General features: G+C 40.1%; 3 protein-coding genes across 4 annotated transcripts; all 3 read right to left on the bottom strand.

The window, feature by feature from the left end:
* Positions 1–4942: 4942 nt before the first annotated feature.
* LOC110745840 (adenylate kinase isoenzyme 6 homolog) lies at positions 4943–8453 on the bottom strand. 2 transcript variants are annotated; one of them, XM_021945989.2, is made up of 3 exons: positions 8299–8453; positions 5870–6283; positions 4943–5768 (listed from the first exon to the last, which is right to left on the bottom strand). In XM_021945989.2, the coding sequence occupies exons 2-3, from the start codon at positions 6199–6201 to the stop codon at positions 5582–5584; spliced, it is 519 nt and encodes a 172-aa protein (XP_021801681.2). In that variant the 5' UTR covers positions 6202–6283; positions 8299–8453; the 3' UTR covers positions 4943–5581. The 2 variants fall into 2 exon arrangements, with proteins under 2 accessions (XP_021801681.2, XP_021801682.2); XM_021945990.2 differs by having other exon boundaries at positions 5870–6229; positions 8299–8446.
* A 9015-nt stretch (positions 8454–17468) lies between these two features.
* On the bottom strand, positions 17469–18113 carry LOC148297572 (uncharacterized). The gene has a single exon (XM_088247639.1). The coding sequence runs from the start codon at positions 18111–18113 to the stop codon at positions 17469–17471; it is 645 nt and encodes a 214-aa protein (XP_088103765.1).
* A 1270-nt stretch (positions 18114–19383) lies between these two features.
* On the bottom strand, positions 19384–20852 carry LOC110745843 (uncharacterized). The gene is made up of 2 exons (XM_088247633.1): positions 20214–20852; positions 19384–19881 (listed from the first exon to the last, which is right to left on the bottom strand). The coding sequence occupies exons 1-2, from the start codon at positions 20850–20852 to the stop codon at positions 19384–19386; spliced, it is 1137 nt and encodes a 378-aa protein (XP_088103759.1).
* Positions 20853–21673: the final 821 nt, after the last annotated feature.

Genomic DNA, 21673 nt, shown 5'->3' with positions numbered 1-21673 from the left:
AAAACATAGTGTGCCAAGGGGTTCCTTCCCCCCAAATTGCCTACCCCCCCAAATTGCCTACCTTGTAGGACTTTGGAAGCTTATCAAATTCATCAAAAACTTTTAGACTTCTTGAGCTTCACGTGCGTATGAAATTAAATAATTTCTCAAAGACCATAAACCCACCCCGAACAAATCTTCAATCTAAATTCCTTGAACCCTAAAGCCATCATAGAGAGAAAATTCCATGAACCCTAAATCCATAATAGAGAGGAGGGATGGAGAGGGAGAAAGAGAGAGAGATTGGAAAAATGAAAGAACGATGGGAGCCATGGTAGAAAGTGGGCATGCGAAGGCTTGGTTGGCAAGCTAAGGGAAGTGGTTGTTGGGGATTTTTATTATTAATGAGTTTTTTTATTTTAGTTTTATTTTTATAGTTTTAAATTATAAAATTAGATTTTTAAATCCAGTTGTATAAATAGTTAATTTTTCTTTAAAAAATAGTACACATGGCGCATTTTGATGGCGCATTTTGAGTGGAAGTATCATCAGATGATGTGGAATAAAACTAACAAACATAAAAAAAACCGAAGTCAAAATACTGGCAATTTCCTAAGAAAAGTTTGATAGATACAACTGATTTTGGAGTTCAAATGGCACCTAATAAAAACTTGCGCGTGAGCATTTACCACTACATCCTAGGTTTTAGGTTCGACTCCTCCTTCCCGCAATATCCCTTGTATAAAAAAATAATAAACAAAAAAAACTTGCTCATGATTTTATTGTAATTGCTATTCCTGTTATGATAGAATTGCAGAGATCCCTATCGAGGGGGCACTTCTTGTTGTAAAAACAAGAATTTGATCATTTAAGGATCTCAACTGTTAAAAAAAAAAACAATAAAATATAGATGCTAAATTGAAGACTTATACCATCCTCCAAAATCAACACAAACAACGTAAGGGGAAGGGTTGTGCAATGTGACCTGGGTTATTCATCTGAATTTGATTCTAAATTAGATCTAACGATGTGCCGGTACTTTTCGGGGATATCCCACCAAGTTCTGGTAGTGATTATGGCCTTCTCCAACCAGAACTTATCATACTCCTTCTCAGTCAGATTCTTGTAGAACCTTCCCCATTTGTACATAGAACGCTGTAAACGAATACTCTTGGACCCCGAAAAGAGAAACTTGATATAGTCCTTTGCTAGCCGAGTCAACTCCTCACCGCTGGATTTTTCCATCACAGCACATATTCCCTCCCTCCAAAGAACTTATACCTCTCACACAATAAGGCATTACATGAAACTGGAGTATCCAAGCTCACTTTAGATTTCCCTAAGCAGTTGACGAAACTACAACAGAGGTGATAACTGTTTTACTAGAATATTAAATAACATCAATCCTTCTGGAAAATCCTAATAATACACTTTGCTAAAGAAAACAGTTTGAAGAACATGATTTATTAATGAGAATAAAATGGTAATAAAACAGGACAATCAATTAAAATAACATAAAATATAAAACAGAGAAATTGAAAAGCAAGACAACCAACTCCACTTTGTATTTCTTCAGCTGTTTCCAGCATATTTTTGGCATCCCCATTTTACCACGTCGCAGAAAGTTAAGCATGGAGAATGGATGATCGGAAGATCAATTTACACAAGCAAGGTGCAATAAAAAAAAGCCGGTATTCATTTCGGCAGCACAATCAAGTCGCAATGAGTGATACTTTACCTAAGAGCCATCGATTCTTAATTGTGATGCTTTCACTTACGTGCATTGTGTGTTTCTTGTCTTTCATCTCACACTTCCAAATAAACAACACGCTTAACAGACAGTGGATACAGAATTTTCATACAAAGACTCAAAAAGGAGTGATCAAGAAAAGACATGATAATCACTTCTGTATGAGAATTTAGGATTATTACCAGAAAAATAAATCCAACACTTCTGTAGGAGAATTTAGAGACTAATTTCTATTGTCTTCCTCTACTCCTCATTTCTCTCTACAATTTCTTTTAGTTTTATAACATATATATATATATATATATATATATATATATATATATATATATATATATATATATATATATATATATATATATATATATATATATATATATATATAAATGATAGTGGTGTTGAAATTGGCCCAAATTAATGTTTTCTGCTTTTGCCTTGTGTCGACAACTTTGGTATAGCCGAAAGTTGTGTTTTGTTGATAGAGTGTTTTATTAACAATTGGACAAAGGAAAGAGGAAACATGCAGCAAATCACGTGGCGAAAAATGGGAAGCCACAATTGTTGAATGTTAGTGGCCAATGATATTGCATGGATTAATTATGTCTTTAGTGGGAGACAAAGCATGGTGCAATGATGAAGGAATTTTTCCTCTCTTTGGCTGACCATAACGTGGGTTTGGTATATGGACATTAATTATAAAGTGGGTTGGCAGGTGGTCATTAATTAAAGGTGGCTAGTTGGCTTTTGGAAAGTTTGAATGGCTACAAAAGAGAAGCAAGCAACGGGTGAGGTGTGTGGGCATTTGTGCCTCACCATTTGGGGTGCCGTGTGCAACATGTGAGAGAGAGAGATGAAGGAGCTGCTGCTCCTCTTTGTTGTGGCTGCACATTTGAAGACGTTTGCTTGTCTGATCAGTGAGAGAAAAATCCATTTCTCTACTGGTCTTTGGGTGTGGCACTATTTGTTCTCTCTTTTAGTATCGGTGTGTGAGTGACTTGGGTGTATTTGGGATTTGGGTTGTGAGAGTTAAACTCTGTAATTCCTAGGGTAGGTGAGATGGCTAATCTCCTTTGGTTGTAATCTCTTTTGGGATACTAGTGGAATTTCTCGCTGTCTTCGAACTGGATGTAGGCTACACACGGGCCGAACCAGTATAAATCCTTGTGTCGTTTGGATTTCTGTATTTCATAGTTTGCTCTTGTTGTTTCAATGGTTTCATATCAACCACCATAGTGCAATCCGCTTCCGCTGCGCACAACAAGTGGTATCAGAGCTCCAGTTCTTCGATCTGGTGGAGTTTTGTGTTTGTGATGATGAAACCAGGAGACTTGTTGAGAAAATATGAAATTATTTTGACAGGAGAAAAATTCCAGACTTTGGTGTTGAAGATGAGAGCCTTGTTATTGCAACAGGGGCTGCTCAAAAGGTGCTAAAGGGTATCTAAGCATGGCCAGCAACGTGTTCCAACGATGGAGAAGGATGATGTCTTGAATTGGGCACTCACTGCGATTGGATTGCAGTTAGCGGACGGTGTTCTTCGTGAGGTTGCCGATGAGACTGCACATGCTGGGCTATGGCTGAAATGGTGGAGAATACATATATGACCAAATCATTTCCAATCGGTTGTATGCCAAACAACAATTGTACACTCAGTGGTATGGCGGAAGGTACACTTAGTCAAAATTATCTTGTTGAGTTCAATAAGATTTTCATGAATGTGTAGGTCATGAATATGAAAATAGGATGATAAGGATCAGGCAGTAATGGAGGAAAATCGCGTTCCAAGGTGAATGTTCAGGAGGACAAATGCAACTTTGCCACAAGGACGGGCATTTGAGATTTGATTGCCCATCAGTCAAAGAAAGAAAAAGAGTCTAATAATTCCTCTTGCAGGTGCTTTTGTGGATGTCGTAGGGAAGATAAAATTTATGTTCCTCCTATGATCGATGATTCCGGTGTGCCGTGCTTGGGGTGTGATTTTTTACTTGTCTTTGGTGACTTTTGAAATTTTCTTTACGGTGGAGTTTCAAGAGTTTTTTCGTGGGTGTTCCTTGTGGGTAGTGTGTAGTTTGTTGCTTTGATTTTCTCTATGTACTTTGGGTAGCATTGTTTATGGCTACATGGGTTTTTCCTTTCATCATTAGATTTTCAAGTGAGGGTTTTTTGATTGTAAGGGGTTATCTTTCGGGAGGATGATTCCCTCCTATGACAGCTGAAATTGTTCGTTCTGCTACTTGGTCGCCCGGGCTATGCGTGTATTGTAGCAGAAGAAGCTTGAGGTTCAAGCGTTTAAGGTTTGTGCGGTTTATGCACGTACATTCAGCTGGTGTGGCTTGGTTATGAGGATGACATTGAAGAGGTTCTTCTGTTGGGGTCATCCGGTTCGATTGAAGCACACATTTTCGGTTGCAAGTTCAAGGAGTGCTTGAGCTTGATTTGGTAAGAGGAAGATGAGCGATAGAAAGTTCTACTATGGCTTGGTAAATTTGTGCCAAGGTGAAGATTGTTGAAATTGGCCCAAATTAATGTTTTCTGCTTTTGCCTTGTGTCGACAACTTTGGTATAGCCGAAAGTTGTGTTTTGTTAATAGAGTGTTTTATTAACAATTGGACAAAGGAAAGAGGAAACATGCAGCAAATCACGTGGCCAAAGGAAGAGAAAAATGGGAAGCCACAATTGTTGAATGTTAGTGGCCAATGATATTGCATGGATTAATTATGTCTTTAGTGGGAGACAAAGCATGGTGCAATGATGAAGGAATTTTTCCTCTCTTTGGCTGACCATAACGTGGGTTTGGTATATGGACATTAATTATAAAGTGGGTTGGCAGGTGGTCATTAATTAAAGGTGGCTAGTTGGCTTTTGGAAAGTTTGAATGGCTACAAAAGAGAAGCAAGCAACGGGTGAGGTGTGTGGGCATTTGTGCCTCACCATTTGGGGTGCCGTGTGCAACATGTGAGAGAGAGAGATGAAGGAGCTGCTGCTCCTCTTTGTTGTGGCTGCACATTTGAAGACGTTTGCTTGTCTGATCAGTGAGAGAAAAATCCATTTCTCTACTGGTCTTTGGGTGTGGCACTATTTGTTCTCTCTTTTAGTATCGGTGTGTGAGTGACTTGGGTGTATTTGGGATTTGGGTTGTGAGAGTTAAACTCTGTAATTCCTAGGGTAGGTGAGAGGGCTAATCTCCTTTGGTTGTAATCTCTTTTGGGATACTAGTGGAATTTCTCGCTGTCTTCGAACTGGATGTAGGCTACACACGGGCCGAACCAGTATAAATCCTTGTGTCGTTTGGATTTCTGTATTTCATAGTTTGCTCTTGTTGTTTCAATGGTTTCATATCAACCACCATAGTGCAATCCGCTTCCGCTGCGCACAACAAGTGGTATATATTGTAAATTCTAAATTAATGACATACTAATTGCTTAGCTAGAATTATGGATTTGTAAAACTGTATATATAGTGGCATATACTGTGAATTCTAACGTGTGTGCTAACTTGGTTTCTCCAATGTATCTGGCAGAGGGCACTTCCTGTTCATAAATAGACATAAATAGAGTATGAAAAAGCATTAAGGACAATTATATATGGATTTCATTCTCCTCCAGAGTCCAACAAGACCAAAACTCACGCCAATTTGCATGCTGCATAGTCATTATGAATGCCCCTCAATACAAATTCATTTAATCAAATCCCCTTGAATGAACAATTTCAATTTGAGAGAGATTCAAATCACATAATGGTAAAACTGATGAGAGTGAATACAAATATGTCATAATGATACATGAAAAATTCATCTCAAAAGCTTGACCCAACTTAACCAACAAGCACCTTCAAGCAAAACTGTATCATGGGAAACTAAGTTGATGGTTGCCACCTCCTGATCCATTCTGTCAAAGTAGAAAGATTAGTCGAAATGTCTTGAATGCTATCGCTCTTTAAGGGAAGAACGATATCTTGTGGGTAGCTCCCTTTTGCCTCCTCAAGCAGAGTTTGAAATATTTCACATTCAATATTGTTGGAGAGCTTTGACTCTGAATACCCTCTGCCACAGTCCAAAAACACACAAACCCATAAACATAGGTTTTCATTTTTTGACTCTCAAGGAAGCGACACTTGAGAAAAAGCAGTGCTGAGAAAAATTACCTTCGAGTCAAGCGGTCATACAAGACAGTGTTGTCAGTTTGGAGCACAACCACAAGATCAAACCATCTCTCAGGGAAGAAATCGCAACCATGGTAGTCCACTATGTTACCTCCTTCTTCCATTGTATCCTCAAGCTCATCGCATACCAGGTCTTCGTTGATGATGTAACAGTCTAGCTCATCATCCCAGCCATCATGGAGATTCTTGGCCTTCACCAAATCACCCACGTTGATGTGGCGGAGCTGTGTCGCCTCTGCTAAGGCGGAAGAAGTTGTTGTCTTCCCCGTTCCTGGTGTGCCTGTCACCAATATGTTCGGCCTCTTCCTCACCATGGCCCTCTATTCTGCTTCAGGGCAGTGCCTGGATGAAATTTAAGGTGGGCCAAGTCTCTCAAACAAATTTAACTTTTTATTTCTGTACCAGAAAAAAAAAAAAAACCTTTATTCATTAACTAACCTTTAATGAATATATAATTAATAATAACACTTTCACACCTTAAGTTCTACAGATAAATGTAATAACCAGATGTTATTTTTTTTTGCAGCAACACAACTTTCAGTTGACCAAATCTAAGAGCTATACACAATTTGTAACAGAACTTTCAGATTTCCAATCATACAGCTACAACACAACTAGATTACAAACAAACCAACAACACAAGCAATCTTATCAGTCTAGTCACTTTATATACTAACCGGCATCTAAGCAACACAAACCTTAATTAACCAAATTTCATTTAATCTTACACTAACCAGCAACACGACCAGAAATTATACCAACACTTCTCAACAGAACCAAATTACTCCATTCGGGTTTAGAGCTTGAAGCAAAGTAAAAATAAAAAGAACAGACCAACAAGTCAGTAACACGGCTAGCTTGCCAGTGACTCTGAATATCTCAACACACCAACTCAACAAACTCAATTGTGAATAAAAAAGAAGCTAAATCAGTAAGAACTTAAAACCTAAACAACAACAAAAAAAAAAACTAGGGTAGATTATAAACTAAACTAGGAAGCTCTTAACACACCGAGTCTATTATGCAGCTGTGCCTGTATTTGGGTGCCCCAGGAATAAACATTACCAAACCCACAATAAGAAAATATAAGTTAGAAGTATATAATTGTAGTACCTGAGGCAGAAATTAAACCTTAAACTATGAAATTGAAAGAATTGAAATCACCTGGTACAAGAGAAAGGAAAACAAGGATTAAACCCTAAGAACAGAGTGGAAGAAGAATAAGAAGAGGAGGAAAGCTTCAGTGAAGAGCACAGGGTAAATGTTGTGCTGGTTGAGCTATGATTGGCCTATTATGGGTTTGTCTTCAAAATTGAGCACAAAGGATGCTCCGGAAGAAAGAGCTTTTGGGCCAAAACTAGGACAACAATGAAGGGCTACAGTGGGTGAGAAGTCATCTCTAGATTGATCAGGTTCGAAATTAAATAACAGACTCACAAGTTGAGTTTTCGGATTCAATGTATAATAAAACATTATTTTGGCAAACAAAAAAAAACCTATAAAACATATGATATATATTATCCACAATGACTCTCTTATCCGGAAGTTAATCTCCAAGTTTCATCTAAATGCATCTACCGGCCTATAGTGTTGGCAACCGAGTAAGCATCCAGATGAAAACTGGACATTTTCTTCTGGATAAGAAAATGACTGCTATTGTCTAAAATACAATACCAATTATTATTACAAAATACATAATAGTTTATATCAGACTTGGTCTTTTATTGTGTCTTTCAAGCAGAAGGTAGACTAAAAAATTTATCTCATGCAGATTTGTTCTTCTACAGTACATGTGTTGGGAACTTTTGGGCAACAGAAGCTTCTCCCTGAATTGATTGTGTCCAATATTTGCATTTCAGACATATGGGACAATTGAAGTCTATGAGATATTCCCTAATTTTTCTTTTTAATACAAGCAATAGTCTAATTAATCTAATCTACGGGAAGGGGGATTCGAACTTGGGTGCAAGGGGGTGAGCCCATTGCCCTGGCCAACTGGCCTAACCCACGTCTGCTATTCTTCATTAGATAGGGTTCCCTAATTAAAGCCACCTAAAAGTTCACTATTGTACCCCAGAACTATGGTAAGCAATGGTACTCTTCATTTGTCTAATTGTCACCTCTTCTACTAATGTTCAGAAAGAATTAGTGATCTCATGTGATGCCTAACAAGTTTGCAATGGTGTGCTTAAACTGTATATTTTTGGTTAAAATTTGAACTTAGTCTTTGGTAACCCATTGACATTTCTGAGGACACCATTCAAGGAATTTTTTGTTTTTTCAAATTCAGTATATAATAGTTGTGCAGTTTTCATTTTCATCACCGAGCAATAGATATTGAAGATTTTCAGAATTTGGTTCGACTCATGCAGCTAAAACATTAAAAGAGAAAGAAAAGAAAAAAAAAAAACCTGGCGAACAGCAGATGCAGACGGTTCCTCCTTATCTTCTTCTTCCCTCTTCTTTCTTCTTCTTTCCACTTCTTCCTTCTTCCTTCTTCCTTCTTCCTTGTGTTTCGCTGCCTCCGTTTTGATTACAGACAACTCCGTCGAGAAGAAGAGGCTGGGTCATTAAATCCACTTTCCAAATTTACATTTTGACCCCGGTTTTTCTATAATTTTCAAGGAAACCACAAAATAACCCGTATCTTGATCCTATCCCTTCGTCGTGCGGTCAACATTTCAGGAAAGTCCACGATTATATCAATTGTTGCATCTGATATAGTAGGTATACCGTATACATACCCCTGCAAGTTGCAACTCTGTATCGGTACCGTACATAGGTGATGTGATTATGTGCCCTTGGTAAATCTATCAGTCGACCCGAAACTGTAGTTCGAACTAAAGGGCATTCGAAAATAAAATGATTATTACTGAATTACTGAAACTTTGTTTCTCCAACTTTTTATGACAACAAAACTCTTAACCCAAAAGTTATAAAAACACATGCCTTTTTTTCCAATAAAAGAAAATCGTAAATACACCAAAAATTTGATCATTTAATCAATGCCTACGAAAAGTTCTAGGTTGGAAGCAGACATGTAAAAATACCATGTATCAAAATTTCATGCAATCCGGAGTTCAGATGGTATCCCAATATAGACTTAAATTTCAACATGCTATAAAATTCTAGAAATTTACATAAGAACAATCTTAGCTTTGGAAATTCATAAAACATTTATAGGGGTGTTATAGTATTTACTGCCATTAAGATTAGTGTTATAGTATTGGAATGGTTTGTTAGTCGGGGTGCGATGTGGTTAATAAACTAACTAAATATTTAAGTGCGTTTCTATGTTTGATACATATATTCAGTAGCTGAAAAAGATGAATCATTGACCTTGGTTTTTATCAGAATATGGTATATATATATTTTAAGTACAGTTGAGAATCAATTTATTGGAAAGTTAATATAAAGGTCGGAAAATAGATTTGTGGAATAAAGGGAAAGTCTGTGATAAGTTTCGGATGTGGTTTTTCAAACTCACCATAGGAGTACCCCCAGTGGCCTTGAAACAATTTGGTTATTTTTGATAATGCCCCACGAGTCTCGGGGACACCTGAACCGTGTGGTGTGAGGAATGCGGCTCAAGCTGACTAATGGTCCCCTGAGGCCTGCGAGGAATGCGGCTTGGGTTGACTTGATGTCTCTGAGGCCTGTGAGGAATGCGGCTCGGTTAACTTTGTGTTTCCGAGGCCTGCGAGGATGGAATTAACAAATATATGGAATTGACGGGATATTTGGAAATGACAGAATAATACTGGAATTGACGGATCAGGATTAGGGGTACACCTAAGTGGAGAGAATTTAAGTTTTCAGATATTTTTAAATTACAATTAAGAATTTTATGATGGTATTTTATGGGCAAAGGTTGTGATATTTTTTTTATCTTGATATTATAAGACAAGGAATGAATGGTTACAAGTTTTAAGGGTTTAATAAAGTTTATTATTATTTTCTTAAGCGATGAGGTTGTTTTATCAGTAAAAGAGAGAGAGAGAGAGAGATATATATATATATATATATTTCAGTTAAATTGTTGATACATATATAATTATATTTTATTTTTATTTTTATTGTTATCTTTACTTTTATTTCTATTTCTATTATTATTATCTTATATATATATATATATATATATATATATACATATAACTTAAGCTAATAATATACAAATTGATTCGTAAATCAGAAGGAGTTCAGTGTATGGCTTATTTATATTCAGTATATGACTGTTACGAGTATTGGGAAGTTGCAAAGTATTGTTTTAAAGTTGTGAATATGATTGAGTACATCACGCACATGAGAACTCGGTTTGGTTTGCAAAACACATGGCAATATGATGAATGAATAAGATATTCAAATACTTTATTAAGGTTACGTTGGCAACCTAGAGCTACTAGGTGTAGCCGCGAGATTACGTGACGGAAAAGTGGTCCAGTTGAATTATTTGAAATCCGTTATCTTACTTATGTTTATTTAAAATTTGGGATCAGTTCAGTGGTCAGAACAAACTTAATTGATTTAATGAGGCCTGATGTCATGAATGTTATCATATTAGTAACGTTGGACTTTGGTATGTGACATGTTTGATTGCATGAGTTCTGTTTTTGTGTATGCTGAACGATTGGGGATATTTAGATTGCTTGTTGTACAGGTGAAAACTTTGGGAAATGAGCTATTTACAGGGGAGATCGCCGGATTTCCGGCAGAAATTCAACTTGAAATAAGTTTGGATTTTAGTTAGAAGGGCATTTTGGTCATTCGTGCCCGGCACTGGCCAGGCATCGGACACTATTCACCCATTTGATGTTTGTTCCTGTGATGGTAGGGTAAAGTTCCCCATTGCCTCGAAAACCATTGATTGGTAAACAAGTCAACTTTCTTTAGTGTGCAAGCGTGCCACTGCTAGCAATGAAAAATCCTAGCAGACTTTTGAAATAGATAACTTGCGCCCCAAGTTATTGATTTCTAAACAAGCGAATGTGAATTTGGGTGAGGAATATCTCCCAAGTAAGTTCTTTTCCTGCCTCAGACTGGTGAGGATTTCATAATTTTTCACAGTACACGATTGGTAGTTCTAGCCAGAATAAATAGTAAGAAAATGAACTGTTTTCAGGCGGAACTGCCTTTTACAAAATTCAAAAGGAAAGAATCAACTCTAGAAAGACAAAAAGAAGCCTGGACCTCCATTTCTGCCTGGATAGAAGCTTCTGACCCGGGCTAGATTGGGTATGCTTGTGCTGGACTTGACTGTCCACAACTTCAATTGCTAAGCTTCAGCTGTAAATCGATACCAAAGTTCGAGTTTGGGAGAGCTTTAATCTATTTCAAACCCTGGAAGGCTTTTTGAGTGGGAAGAATTGCGGCCTCTTCAGTTTGAAAAGGGGCAAAAGTGGCTGGACTTGAGGATTACTGAGCTGGAACTGCACTGTGGTACCTGTTCTGCTTGGTCAGGGCTCTCCATAAATTTGTTGAGGTTTTCATATTTGTAAAAGAAACCCAGACTCTGCTTGTTTTGGCTTTTGCTAAACCAAATATGTAACGAGAGAAATCTCGTTTTGAATGACTTTTTCTAAGTCTGAGACTGGAAGTTTCAATTCGTAGCTGCCTTCTTTCTTGTGGCTGAATGAGCTTTTGGTTGCCTCAGTTTGTCTGAAGGTTCTTTGAGATCAAGTGATCATTTTGAGTTTTTGTTTTTTGACTGATTTCTTGGTTGTTTGATTTTTTATGCCTCCTGCTCTGTTCATCCTCTCCTATATTTATAAGAAATGTTTTGGAGTGGGGGTTCTAATTCTTTTAATAATGGGCGGCAAAAATTCTCAAAAGATCTTTCATTTTAAATGCAAAGGAAAAAGGAGGTTTTATCAATTCTGGCAGATAAGTCCTCAGTAGTCAATTCCTGAGGCAATCACTTCCCTATGTTTTTGATGGGAAACCTATCCCTTCTTCCAATTTAACTGCTCTTGTAAGAGTTTCAAATTGCGATGGTAAGTTTGATTTTTCAGTTTTGAACAACTCCCTGCTTCCTGCATATCTCTTTTTTTTTTTAGAAAACATAGTTTGCGTATCCCTTGAAAATGGTGCCTTCTTTGGAGCAGAAAAATATCTCTGAATATACAAAAGGGATTTGATCTCCCGGTGGCAGAGTTTTCAGAGATGTCCTTCTTTTATACCTGCCTTATTAACTCCTTATCAATCCCAGTTGAAATTGCTGACTTTTCCAAGTCAGGAGGTCACGTGGATCTGTTTCTTTTTGGGCTCATCTTTCTTCACTTTGAACATGCCAAGCCCAATTTGGGTTTCTTCGAAGCCCAAGTCATCCTCGTGGTTTGATAGTTTCTGGGCCTCCAATGTTGGGCTGAGTGTGTAATCTTGGCCCATTTATTTAAGGAGTGTTGGTGGCTGTCCAAAATTGATATGGGCTTTTGATTTTTCGGACTGGGTGTGTCAAATTAGGCCCAAACAATGCCCCCTAAGTCTGAATCATTTTTTGAACAGTTCTAGACTTAATGATTTTGGCCATTAATTTGTGCGCGCCAGTTTCTTCCGTTAGCCCACATCTGCCACGTCTACCTACCACGAACTAAACTTCGTGGGAAAATGGTCAATTACTAGCTAGTTAGCTAGTCATTATCGGGTGGCGTCTTGTCTTCTTCTTCCTACAATTTCAAGCTTTTTAAGAAATTCGAAACTCTAGCTCCTGTTCATCTCAAAACCTAGTTTCCTCAGACCTTGATTCTCCCAATTTTCCTTAGAATTTTTCTTCTTCTCTTCGATCAGAAACCTCTGAAAATGTCTTCTCCAAAAACTCACGCTCAGTCTTCCTCTTCTGTTCCTCCTGCCTACATTACCGGGGCTAGCGTTGATAAGCATGCCATTGAGGTTCGGAGCAAGCTCCATCCTTTTGCCCAAAAGAATTTGGACGAAAATGTCCTTCACCTTTTTGAAAACACCTTGGTGCTAGGCCCTCACTGGTTTGGTTCTGTCCCTACTAAAATGGCAGAACTGTTCAAAGATGACACTGAAGCTCCCCTGTGTTTCGAGAGCTCTTCTGCCCTAGGATCCCATACTTGGGTTAGCAAGAATCTGAGCCGCTCGTTTCCTTCGAGCGAAGTGAGGAATAGTCCAGTGAAGTGGGCAGACTGGATTGACAGACTTCCTCTGAGATATGGAGCTCATTAGAAGAGGGCTGGAATCTACGATGTCATTCTCCTGTCCAAGCAATCCATCAACAGGGATGAGAATCTGATTGCTGCTGCCCTTTGCTTATGAAATTCTGCCAGCAACACGTTTGATTTTCGTGTAGGCCCGATGGCTCCAACTTTACTGGATATGGCTCAAATATTTGGGTTCATGCCCCATGGGAGACCTGTAGATGCAGTGGGTGACTATCATAGGAGAAAGAACCAAGAGAAATTGGCCAAGCCATTCACCATTTCTCCAGCCACAATCAACCAGAACTGCTCCTTCTCCAACTATTTGAGGAAGTTTAATGCTGAGAAGGACAAGGATCAGCAGCACATGCTATTCCTCTTGTACTGGCTGAACAGGTTCATTTTCCCAAATCGCTCATCGGCAGTTTTGCTTGAGTATAGGCACCTGGCAGAAGCTCTGCATAACCATACTGACGTAGGGCTTGGTCCTTCAGTTCTGGCCCATTTGTTCAAAAACTTGCACACTGCCACCCTGGAGAATCCCCTGAACCTATCTGCTCCCGGCGCATTCTGGATGATCCAGATTTGGTTGCAGGTGTATTTTCTAGAACTGAGATTTCCAAATATAGTTCTGCTTGAAGATCAAGTCCTGGCTCATCCTCTAATGTCGGCAGAAGTGCCCAATCGCTCCATTGAAGAGTACCTGATGTTCTTCAGGCACTGCACCTAAGAGGTCTGCAGCTCAATGGCAGGTGGTGATTAGAAGAACGTATCCTTGGTTCTAGCCTGGATATCAGCTGTTCGAGAAGGAGCCAGAAGAAGAAACTGTCAGGACATATTTCAGGAAGAAATTCCTGAGTGTAACCCTGCTGAGAGATCTGCCCCATGGAGGTGGAAAGCCTCCAAATTATCATTTGGGGGCAGAAGTCTACCATCCCAACTTCTGTGCAAGACAACTTGGCTGCCCTCAGCTCATTCCGCTCAAATCCTACAGAAGCTACAATTGGGGCACTTCCTGGAGGGATTTGGATGATTTGGAAGTGCACAAGGATGCTAGATGTGCGGTGAACAAGATAAACAACACTGCAAATGCTTTCTTTCCATCCTGGGAGCCGAATTCTTGCAGCTCTGCCGAGTTTGATGCTTGGTGGAAAGCCAGATTTCATGGATTGCCTTCCTCGATCACTACACTCAAGGTACTGTTTGATGGCTGGGATTCCTGGACCATCTATGCAGAGGTAGAGGCCAAGAACTTTATGGTGCAGACCATCAAAGACATCAATGCTCAAGTCATAGAAGGTAGATTCTCGATTCTGTCTATATTTTACTCATTCTGCCTTTGTGATGATGCCTAATAATTTGTTCTGTCTGCATCAGACCCTTCTTTGACAAGGTACATAGGTGGACAATCTGTCCAGGGCGGAGAAGTGATTGGTAAGCTTTCCATCCTTCTGTTCCTTCCATTATTCTTCTGCTAGATTGACTTCTGACTTCGTTTATTTCCTGTGCAGTCAACTCTGTCATTGCTGCTGGAGACTTGGAGCTTCCCTCTGAATATGAAGAGGATGAAAATCTGGCAAAACAACCAACTGTCGAGGCTACTCCCTTTGCTAGAAGAAAAAGAAAAGAAACTGCTCCTGATCAGGATAGTGCTGCCCGGCCTGAAATTTCTGGTAAGATTCTAACATTTCTAACTATTTCCTTGAATCTGTTCTGCTCTGCCCGTTCTTCTAACCTCCATCTTGTTCTGTGCAGCTGAAAGTCCTCCTCCCCCTCCTACTAGGTCAAAAAGACTTAGAAAGAGGACTGGAGTTGAATATGATGAGATAGAAGAATCTGCAATTGCTCCAACTGAGACTTCTAGAACTGATGATGAGCTGCGAGAGGCTTTTGAAGCTATTGAGCAGGATAAGGAACAAGAAGAAGAAAAAGAAAAAGAAGTTCCTACAAAAGAAAAAGGAAAAGAATTTGAAGATGAGGTGAGACTTTATTCTGGCTGTATGATCATTTTGTATTTGTTTTCCCCTTTTTTAAAACTTCTAACTTCTGACTTCTGTTCATCTGTTAGGAGGAGATTCCTGCTGAGGTAATAGCAGAAAGCATTGCCTTGGTGCAAAAGCAGCAAGAAACCCTAAGGGTAGAACTGACCAGCTCGGAGTTGGCCCTATTCAAGGATGCAGAGGCAGAGCACTCCACTGCAGTTCCAGTATCTGAGGAGCAGGCAGAGCAATCTGCATCAGAGCCTGTGGAAAAGGCAGAACTTCCTGTTGTAGCCCTAGAATCTGAAGTGGAGGTAGCTGCTTCTGTTACTGGCCTTGTGGTAATTCCCTGTTCCAATCTTATCTCTGTCTGTTTTTTGCAATTCTGTCATGTCCTTGTTTCTCTAACTATCAGTCTTTCTAGGTAGAAGTGCCCAGAACTGCTGGGGTATTGGCAGTGATGACCAGTCCTCTGAAGCCTCCTATCATAGCTGTAAGTATTACTGTGTCATGGCTCTCTTTCTTTCCTGCTTCTGTCTGTTGCTAATTTACAATCCCTTTTTGCAGATGCCCATCCATTCCCTCCCAGGTTTATCGACCACGGCTTCCTTTGCTGGTCCAGAATTGGTAGAGTTTGAAGCCATGGACCTAGATGCCCCGCTGGATAAGCTGGAGAAACTCAGTTCCACTCATGGCAAGGCCAAGTCCAAGGTGGTGAATGAGGCAATGGAGAGGGTGAAGATCTGGCAATCCACTAAGCTGGAACTGGATGAAAATAGGGAGGCTGTTGACCAGTTGATGAAGGATCTGGACCTACTGCACAGACAGAACATGGCTCCTAAGCCTATACTTGAGATGAGCCTCGGTTTGGCCAGAGATGTGCTCAACCTTCACGACTGCTATGAGGATATCAAGCCCACCTTCAAAACCTCTGAGTTCTACAAGGCCACTCATGAAGCCAACTTGGCTGATTACGCAAAACAGATGGCCGAACTAGACCAAATGGTTGCGGGATACAAGGAGGCCAAAGCCATTGCAGACAAGCTGGAGAAGCAAATTGAAGAGCTTAAAAAATAGTTGGTAGAATGCAGGGAGGTGCAGAGCAGGCTCGGGGCTGGACTGAGTTCTAAGACCAAGGCTACCTTCCTCGTGCAGAGCATGATTTCAGTTTCCAAGCTAGCTTTGGAAATTGCAGAGGCTTCAATCCATCAGGGGGTGCTGCTTCAAAATGAACTTTCTATCAAGAAAGCTAGCTAGCAGGAGACCATTAAGAAATTAGGGTTTTAATTTTAAATTTAGACCTGTAATAAACAATTTAGTCACGAGAGTGACTATATTTAAATAAAAGTTATTTATTTTTGTGGAATTTTTTTGATTTCTCTTGACAAAATAAAAGAAAGCAGAAAAAATAAAAAGTACTTAACAAACTATATCACAAAATAAATTCTGAATAGAATTTTAAACAACAGTTTCATTTTGTTGTCTCTCTATTCCAGGATCTGTCTGCACAACTTGCGAATCCCACATAGTTGGATAGAATTTCTTTAACCATTTGCCATTGATTGGTGCAGCATGAACATCTCCATTTCGATCTTGTAATCTGTATGCCCCCAATCCGAGGATTTGCTTAATTATGAAAGGCCCTTCCCATATTGGTGACCACTTTCCATAACCAGCTATGTGCGTTCCAAGGGGCAGAACTGCCTTCCAGACTTATTTCTCCTTCTTCAAAACTCTTGTTTTTAACTCTTTCGTTGTAGGCCCTTGATACAGCCTGTTTTCCTGCTAAGAGTTTATTGAGGGTATCAATCCTACTTGCATCCAATCCTTCTAGTTCTAGCAGCATGGCTTGAGAGTAGTCTTCTCCAATCAAACTGTGTTGATGGGTAATTCTGAGAGATTGGACTGCTATCTCCATAGGCAAAATTGCATCATGACCATAAGTTAGAGCATACGTATCATGCCAGTTGCCTCTCTTTTTGAAGTCCTATATGCCCATAGAGTTTCTGATAACTTCTCATGCCACTGCTTTGGATTTTTCTCAAGCATTTTCCTCATAATGTTGATGATCACCTTGTTACTTGATTCTGCCTGCCCATTAACTTGAGCATAATAAGGAGTGGATTGAAGTAGTTCGAATTTGAATGCTTCTGCCATATCTAGCATTTCTCCAAATATGAAAGAAGATCCCCTGTCAGTTGTGATTGATTCTGGAATGCCAAACCTCTGTATAATCTGCTCTTTTATAAAGGTGATGATCTCTGGAGATGTAGTGGATTTAACAGGCTTGGCTTCCACCCATTTGGTGAAATAGTCTATAACTACAATGATAAAACAATGCTGCTTGCTACTGGCTGGATAGATCTTGCCAATGAGATCCATTGCCTATCCTCTGAATGGCCATGGCTTGACTACTGGATTCATAGGAACTGAAGGAGGCTATCTTTAACAAGCCTCACATCCCTTGGAATAATCAATGCAATCTTTCATCATGGTTGGCCAGAAGTAGCCATACCTCCTAATTAACCAACACATTTTTCTTCCACCTTGATGTGCTCCACAGATTCCTTCATGGGTCTCTCCCATGACCTTCATGTATTCTTTCTTTCCCAGGCACCTTAGCAGTACCTCATCTTTGCCTTTTCGGACCAAATCTCCATTCCACATAAGGTAGTTTAAAGCCATGATTCTGACTCTCTTCTCAGAAGGCAGGGTTGGATACTGCAAGTAATTTATGATGGGAATTCTCCAGTCATCTTCAGTGATTATGGCAGAATTGACATCTATCTCCATTCCTCTGGTCAGAACAGATGGTAGACTTTTCTTTCCTACCTTGATAATCCTTTGCACACAGTTTTCAGGCATTTGTATCCCTGTTGCTACCTGAGCCAATTCATTGGCTGCAAAGTTTTCTTCTCTTGGGATATGTTCCCAAGTAGCTTCCCTGAATTCTGTCAAAAGATTCTTGGCTGCCACTAAATAGACAGCTAGAGAAGGATTTAGACACTTGTATTCTCCAGCAATCTGTTTTAACACAAGCATAGAATCTCCTAGGATTTCCACAGACCGGATCCTTAATTCCACCAGCATTTCGAGGCCAATGATTAACGCTTCATATTCAGCCCTGTCGTTGGTGCATATGGAAATCTAACTGGAAAGAATAACAGTGTCTGATCCCCAGTGGCTCCTCCAAAACAATCCCTGCCCCAGAGGCTACATCAGTTTTTGATCCATCAAAGTACAGCTTCCAAGGTGTGAGGTGAATCGAATAGATGGGATTGTTAAGGCAAGCATGAGCTTTAGTCAACAGATCTGCATTTGCTATATCAAAGAATCCATATTTTCAATTTCTTCTCCTGGATGATCGGCTAGGAAATCTGCTACAGCTTGTCCTTTGACAGCTTTCTGAGGAACATATCTGAAAGCAAATTCTGTCAAAGCCAGAGTCCATTTTCCAATTCTGCCTCTCAACATCGGCCTTGTTAGCATGTATTTGATTAGGTCTATCTTGGCAATGATGTAGATGGTGAATGGCAGCATGTAGTGTTTGAGTTTCACAGGCTAGACTGCCTGTTCAATTGCAGAATATTTCCTTTCTACTTATGTCTGAGTTATGCTCAAATAGTAGACTGCCTGTTCCTTCCCTTCCTTGTTATCTTGAACTAATAGACTCCCAATGGATACTTCCGATGCAGACACATAGAGTTTGAGCGGTCTGCCTCTCTTTGGTGGGGACAGAACTAGTGGATTTGAGAGGTAGTGCTTGATTTCCTCAAAAGCCTGTTGGTGCTGTTCTTCCCACTTAAAAGTCTATTCTTGCTTCAACCTTAGCAAGGAGGAGAAGGGCTGGATTTTTCCTGCAGAATTGGATATGAATCTCCTTAGAAAGTTAATTTTTCCTAGGAGACTCTGCAGCTCTTTCTTGTTCCGAGGTGGTAGAGCTTCTGTTATGGATTTTGCTTTATTCTTGTCAATTTCTATGCCCCTTTGGTTGACCAAGAAACCTAAGAAATTTCCTGCCTGAACTCCAAAAACACATTTCTTGGGATTCATTTTCAATTTATGTTGTCTCATTCTTAGGAATGCCCTTCTTAGATTTGATACATGATTTCTCTCTTCTGGGGATTTAATCACCACATCATCTATATACACCTCTAGAGAATGCCCTATCATATCATGGAAAACAGAATTCATTGCTCTTTGATAAGTGGCTCCTGCATTTCTTAAGCCAAAAGGCATTACAATATATTCAAAAGCACCTATATGTCCTGGGCACATGAAGGATGTCTTATGGATGTCTTCTTCTGCCACCATAATCTGATTATATCCCGCGTTGCCATCCATAAAAGATAGCATTTGGTTATGAGTAGCTCCATCTACTAGCATATTCATCCATGGGGGATACTTCATTTAGATTCCTGTAATCCACACAGATCCTAACTGCCCCTGTTTTTCTCTTCAGAACTGGCACAATATTGGCTAGCCAATCAGCATAAATGGCTAGTTTGATGAATCCTGCCTTGAGCAACCTTTCTATTTCTTCCTTGACTTTTAGTTCTGTCTCCATAGACATTCTTCTTCTGGCCTGTTTGACTAGAAGGTAGCCTTCTTTGATTGGCAGCTTGTGTTCTACCAACTTTCTGTCTAATCCAGGCATCTCATGATAATGCCAAGCAAAACAATCTCTAAAATCATGCAAAAGTGCAATGACTTCACTCTTGAGTGGTTCTTTCAACAGTGCACTAATAAAAGTGGGTCTTGGATCCTCTTCTGTCCCTAAGTTTATCTTCTGTAATGGATCTTCCACTTCTGGTAAAGAGTCATCTAGCGCTGCAGGTGCAAAATCTAGTACTTCCTCCTGTAAACTCTCTTCTTATTCTTCAATGCTCTCATGTGTGAATTCTGCCATATTGATGGCTGGATTTTGCATAAAGAGCTTCCTTTCTCCCCAATATATCAACAATCTTTTTGTAATGGATTGGATTGTTGCAGCTCGATCCTTTTCTTATTGATTGAGACTAAACATCAGAGTTCTGGAGGTTTAGAACAAAAGGCCTATTCCAGTCTTCTAGAGAACTGGCTAGACCATCTTCAATGAGTCTCTGGGCCGTGCCACCATGGGGGGGGGGGGCTGTTCTGATTGACTCCAAGGAACGTGAAAGGACCAAGGTCATCATGATAATACATTGCCTCAAAACACATGGCAGAGGGCAGAAATGGTCGTGGATTGGCCTCTACTATCTCCATGTAACCTTCTTCATTCCAAAGGGCTAGTTGCTGATGCAGAGTGGAAGGAACACATAAGCTTTGGTGAATCCAGTCCCTGTTGAGCAATGCATTGTAAGTGGTAGAAGTGGTGTCTACCACAAAGAATGCAACCTTCAGCTCTTTGGTTCCAACTATGACGTCCACATCCAGGATTCCATAAGCCTTAGTGATGCCCCCAGCAAAGTTGGTGATAGTCGAATGCGTTGGAATTAGATCCTTCTCTGTTCTGCCCATCTTGCTTAACAATCTGTGAGGCAGAAGATTAATGACTGCACCTCCATCTACCATTACCTTGGGAATAGGAATACCCCCAAAGTTTGCTGTTATGAACAGAGGTCTGAGTTGATTAGCCATTTCCTTGGTTGGTTTGGGGAAGCAAAGCTGTTCTGCAGCCAGTTTCATGGCAGCTCCACCTGTTTTGGCAGCAGGTGTTTGCTGTTCTGGCGCCTCGTCTACTTCTGCCAACCTGCACTCAAAACTTTCCTGGGAGAACACGTCTCCCTCTAGAGTGTTTTCTTGTCCTTCTACCGCCCTGAATTTTTCTGGCAAGATGAACACCATGTTAATGCCCAGATCACCCTGCAACAGGCTCTCCAATTATGCACCAAAAGCGTCAGTTTCTTCATCTAGTTCTCCATCATACTCCATCTGTTCTTCCCCATACTCTTCTGTCCAGTCCTTTTGTTCTCCTGTTTCGAGGAGCCCAATCTGGTCATCTGCAGACGGTTCATAGTCCAACTGCTCCTCTTCATATTCTTCAGTCCAATCTTCTTGTCCTTCTACTGGAATAGGTTCGGATTCACCTCGAATTTGTGTAGGTTCAAGCTGATCAACTGAGGATGAGGCAGGATGGATGGAAGGTCTGCCTGGAGATTCTGTCTTCATCAACTCTTGTGGTTGATGTGTTGTTTGTTTTGCCCGAGGAGCTACTTCTGGATTCTTCCTTCTTCTGGCAGAACTTGTCTCTAGAAGTACCTGTGTGTCATTCCTGTTCCTGAGGAAGGTACAGTATTGCCTTTGAACTCTCCTCTTCTAAGTTCTGGTTAGCTCAATAGTTGGTCTACCGCTTTTTCCAACGGAATACCATATGCCTTCTATGATAGTTGCCAAAGGCTTGTCATTCCCGGGCAACTTAATTGGTATTTCTTTCTTGGGCTGCTCTATCATTCTTCTGCTGTGCTGAGCAGGCCTAAGATAGTCCTTCTGTCTGGCTCTGTTTTTAGATGGAGCCGGAATTGGGCCTTGTTGGTATGATGTTCCAATCCGGTCAAAAACGCTAGGTGTGGGCTGACTCTGCCTATCCAGAGTCACTTCTAACTCACTTTCACACTTGCACTTGCTGCACAGCACTACCCCAACCAAGATGGTTGCCTTTGGCCTTT

Source organism: Prunus avium, chromosome 1, assembly GCF_965620075.1.
Source record: "Prunus avium chromosome 1, drPruAviu1.hap1.1, whole genome shotgun sequence".
NCBI classification, from domain to species: Eukaryota; Viridiplantae; Streptophyta; class Magnoliopsida; order Rosales; family Rosaceae; genus Prunus; species Prunus avium.
This window is presented reverse-complemented; position numbering and strand designations above follow the sequence as displayed.

What these genes read in the sequence shown, in the direction of transcription:
- LOC110745840 (XM_021945989.2), bottom strand. Translation starts at nt 6,201, where the DNA reads ATGGTGAGGAAGAGGCCGAACATATTGGTGACAGGCACACCAGGAACG. An exon ending in TATGACCGCTTGACTCGAAG is followed by an intron (nt 5,769 to 5,869) that starts GTAATTTTTCTC and finishes GGACTGTGGCAG; the next exon opens with AGGGTATTCAGAGTCAAAGC.
- LOC148297572 (XM_088247639.1), bottom strand. Translation starts at nt 18,113, where the DNA reads ATGCTGGTGGAATTAAGGATCCGGTCTGTGGAAATCCTAGGAGATTCT.
- LOC110745843 (XM_088247633.1), bottom strand. Translation starts at nt 20,852, where the DNA reads ATGGTGTTCATCTTGCCAGAAAAATTCAGGGCGGTAGAAGGACAAGAA. An exon ending in CCTCTGCCATGTGTTTTGAG is followed by an intron (nt 19,882 to 20,213) that starts GCAATGTATTAT and finishes GAGAGTTTACAG; the next exon opens with GAGGAAGTACTAGATTTTGC.